We start from the raw sequence: 4,119 nt of genomic DNA on the forward strand, positions 1-4,119 counted from the left end.
ATCGGTGTAAGCAGAGGAAAAGTGATATGTAAAAAATATTAAAATATTGAAGTCAAAAGCATCAATCTGGTGGACTTTGAGAGCAACATTAAGAGATCTATGGATACATTAAGAGATCTATGGATACATCTCTCAACACCCATATGAAACAGAACTGTAAGCAGATTTTTTTTCTTTATGGATATTTTACAAATCACTTCCATTTTAAACTGTATTCTTGTTTTACTGTATAGTATTTCATAACTGTTTTTCATTTATTCTCATAAAAGGTGACCAAACCGTTTGAGACCCACTGAGATAACTAGACTAAAGTTAACTATCAAACACTCAGAGTCCCTTACCTCACTGAGCTGTAGTTATCTCTCTCCGTCTTCTGTAAGGAAGTGGCAGATTTCTTCCGGCTGTGTATTTTCAAATTCTAGCACACTCGAGCTGGTTTCTCCAAAATTACCTACCCCTCCTTTAATACAAAAATAAATTCAGGTATTTGAAATCGCATTGGACACCGTGTTTGTAACTGGTTTCACAAACTGCTCCAAATGCATGACACTGCAAAATACACAAATAACTAATAAAGGCTTTTTAAATGTGACTAGAATCCATACAATGGATGAACACACTGTCAGTTACTGTAGGGTTTCCTGTTGTTGCCCGTTTGTCATAATAACTATAGTTTGTTAACGTAAGGTGTCGCACTTTATGACTGGATAAGACTGGACAGCATATGTATCTCCTGTCCCGCCTCCAACATGTTTGGAAAATGTCCCCAGATTGTATTGGATCTAGTTTAAAAGTAAAACCGTTTTTCTAAATTCAGGTACTGCATGGATTGACAAAAATACAGTAGTAATACTTTCAATACAGTGAACTCCACTTTTTTTTTTATCAAACTGCTCCCTCTGCTGTTCAGAGCCCTACACTACATCCTTGAATCTTCAATTCACAGTATTTGGCCAATTTTTGTACACAGAATAAGTGTATAAAAATGGTTGTACCGAACAAATGACCAGTACCTACCTTCAGAACACTACTTCTGTTATTTACTGTCAGTCCTTCTGCATTTTTTTCCAATTTTAAGGAAGTCGTTGGTTATTTTTTTGATAAATTAGATCTGATATAGCAGCACAGCAATACGATTATTTTCCCAATTAAAAGTAATGTATGTATAATTCATGTAGTGTATACATAAGTGACTTTTAAAGTTAACGACACAGGACACGAGAATTCAATTCATCACTTCCATATTCAACAGATTTTATTGTGTTACACAATATGTGAACAGCATATCTACAAAATAATGAGTTAAAAAACGTATAAATTCCTCGTTAAGAGTTCACCATCTATTTCATTTTGTCGTCTTTTCTTCCTAAGACAACACTGTGGTCCAAAAATCTCTTTGTGGGCGGGGCTGAGATCTGTGGAGACATCATCTGGAGGACTTTCCGTTTTCGTGAACATCCATCCTGTCACAAAGGAACGAGTTTGATTAAGACATGGGAATCGTGCGTGAGGAATATTGAGTTACAGATGCTTAATGTTTCCTACACACCCATTCTCCTCTTTGAGCTGCTGGTACAGCTCGAACTTGTTGTTGACGGAGCTCACTCTTCCCATGAACTCTTGGTGCTTCCTGGAGTTCGCTGCTGTGATGCGGTTGCTCCACATCGTGAGCAGCGAGACAGGACCTGTGGCAATAAAGAGACCGAGCCACAGATTAAAACACACATATCCAGAGTGGTGTCATCGGTGTGTATTTCGCACATTTGTACACAAGCTACTTCTCCTACTACAGCTTTCCACTTTTCATAACAATACTACACATTTGTTTGAGTATATTTTTATAGTACACAGTTCTTTGGTATATCCATATTTCATAAAATAATTTTCTATGTATTTTTTTTTATAATAGTTTGTGATTTTTTGGTTGATTTTCTTACAATGTATCTTCTTTAACGCAGCGTCCACACGGCGGCATGCGTTGAAGCTTGCGGGTGAGCTTGTCTGAAACTCGACCAACAACCAATCACATGAATCTCCCGCCCCGGACACACAAGCACGCAGTTTGATTGGCTAGAGCTCGTACTGGCATATGATTTGATTGGCTGACGCTTCCGCCGAAGCTTCAAAAGTTGAACATTGAAGCGAGCAAAGCTCCCACAATGCAGTTGGCAAAGCGTGACGTCACACCATTCAAAGTGAATGGGCAGAAGCGGTGAAGCTTCGACGCACGCCGCCATGTGGACGGGCCGTAACTGTGTTTATGTAGGCACCATATCAACCAAATTCCTCGTATGTGAAAATCTACTTTGCATTAAACCTGTTTCTGATTTACTGCAATAAGCTCTCATCGACACAGGCTCACCTGCAGGGAACTATCGGAGACTTCTGCCACTTTTCTGGTCAGTTCGTCAATGATTTCTAATGGTTTTGTTTACATTTTAAGCAGAAGTGTGTGATGAGTGTACCTTTGGCTCTCTCTGGAGGCGGGACCTCCTCAATGGAGAGGCGAGGCTTCTTATTGGCCGGTTCTGGAGAATCTGGGGAGTCTTTGATCACCTCAGACTCCGGCTCTTCCTTATCCAGCAAACCCTTTAGTCTGAAAACACACAGAAAGACACGTCAAAGCCACAGTCAAGAGGATTTCTATTTACATTTAGGATATTATAATATATCTGTTGAACTTTTTAAATCTCAGCTAAAAACTCACCTCTTTGCGCCGGCTTTTAATACGAGTTGAACATCACATTTTTACATTTGTTTTTATAAGTTTCTAGTTATTGTGCTTTGTATCATGCCCAAAGTGCTTCACAGAACAAGAAGGAAACATAACAACAATATTAAAATAAATACAGAACAAGATAAAACATCAACAGTGATCCTAATAACAAATGTCTCTCAGAGGGGCGTGGGGAGGGGCTCCTTAGTTTCATCTAAAATAACAGACAGAGAATCAGCACTTTGGAAACAGGGCTGAAACAGAGGGGATTATGGGTAATGCAGCAATGATCTGTTTGGGGTTTCAGCCAATCAGAGACAAGTTCTGTATATATGTGAGACCTGTAATATATTGATGAAAAACAGAATAATAGGGGACCTTCAAAGTAAAGTTAAAATAAAACAATGAAAAAAATCAAATGTAAAATGAAAGCAAAACTGAAAAACATGGAAAATGATACCAGTGAGAATTGAAAGTTAACCCAAATAAAAAAGATAAGGTTTTAATGTACTTTTAAGCATTTCAAGGGAGTTTGCTGTTCTAAAACAAAGCAATAATAGATTTTAACTGCTCGAAGACAAGCACAGCTTACAGCAGGGGCTGCCGACCCTTACAGTATGTTTGTGTAGGTATATAGAGCCTATTTTGAATATTGCCTTTTCATAAGAGATATTGTGAATGGGGGAAATAGTGATTTATTGTGGTATGGTCTAAGATCCACGATATATGAAGACTGACCTTTCCGACTCCTGCCAGCTTTTGTCGTCTGCATCCTTGCTGCCATTTTTCTCCGTCTTGTCCTCCTTGTCCTCCCTCTTCCTCCCCCTCTTCTTCTTCTCCTTCTCCTCTTCCTCGGGGGGTTTGCTGCGGCAGGCGATGATGCAGTCGAGAACTCTCTGGTGTCGGTCCGTGGCTCCGGCGTGAGTTTTCACCAACGTCTCCAGCTCGTTCCACATGATACGATACTGTTCGTCTCTGGGGGAAAAACATGGAGTGAGTGACACGGCTTTTTAACTAATGACCAGAGGTGGGAGGTAGTGGAGTACAAATACTTTGTTACTGTACTTAAGTACATCTTTCTGGTATCAGTACTTTACTCCACTACTTATTTTTCTGTTGACTTTTTACTGCTTCAATACGGACTTTTTACTTTTACTCATGTTGAACACAAATACCTGTACTTTCTACTTCTTACATGTTGAACACAAATACCTGTACTTTCTACTTCTTACATGTTGAACACAAATACCTGTACTTTCTACTTCTTACATGTTGAACACAAATACCTGTACTTTCTACTTCTTACATGTTGAACTCAAATACCTGTACTTTCTACTTCTTACATTTTGAACTCAAATACCTGTACTTTCTACTTCTTACATGTTGAACTCAAATACCTGTAC

The 4,119-nt window shown here is 38.9% G+C and overlaps 1 protein-coding gene across 1 annotated transcript; it reads right to left on the reverse strand.

The window, feature by feature from the left end:
- Positions 1–1,224: 1,224 nt before the first annotated feature.
- Positions 1,225–3,730, reverse strand: LOC104941050 (protein asunder homolog). Its single transcript, XM_010766085.1, has 4 exons — positions 3,455–3,730; positions 2,466–2,596; positions 1,550–1,685; positions 1,225–1,463 (listed from the first exon to the last, which is right to left on the reverse strand). Exons 1-4 carry the CDS (start codon positions 3,670–3,672, stop codon positions 1,427–1,429), a joined length of 522 nt encoding a protein of 173 aa, XP_010764387.1. The 5' UTR covers positions 3,673–3,730; the 3' UTR covers positions 1,225–1,426.
- Between the last annotated feature and the right edge of the window lie 389 nt (positions 3,731–4,119).

The sequence above is a fragment of the Notothenia coriiceps genome, unplaced genomic scaffold (assembly GCF_000735185.1).
Source record: "Notothenia coriiceps isolate Sejong01 unplaced genomic scaffold, NC01 NC01_scaffold00003078, whole genome shotgun sequence".
In the NCBI taxonomy this organism is placed as follows: Eukaryota; Metazoa; Chordata; class Actinopteri; order Perciformes; family Nototheniidae; genus Notothenia; species Notothenia coriiceps.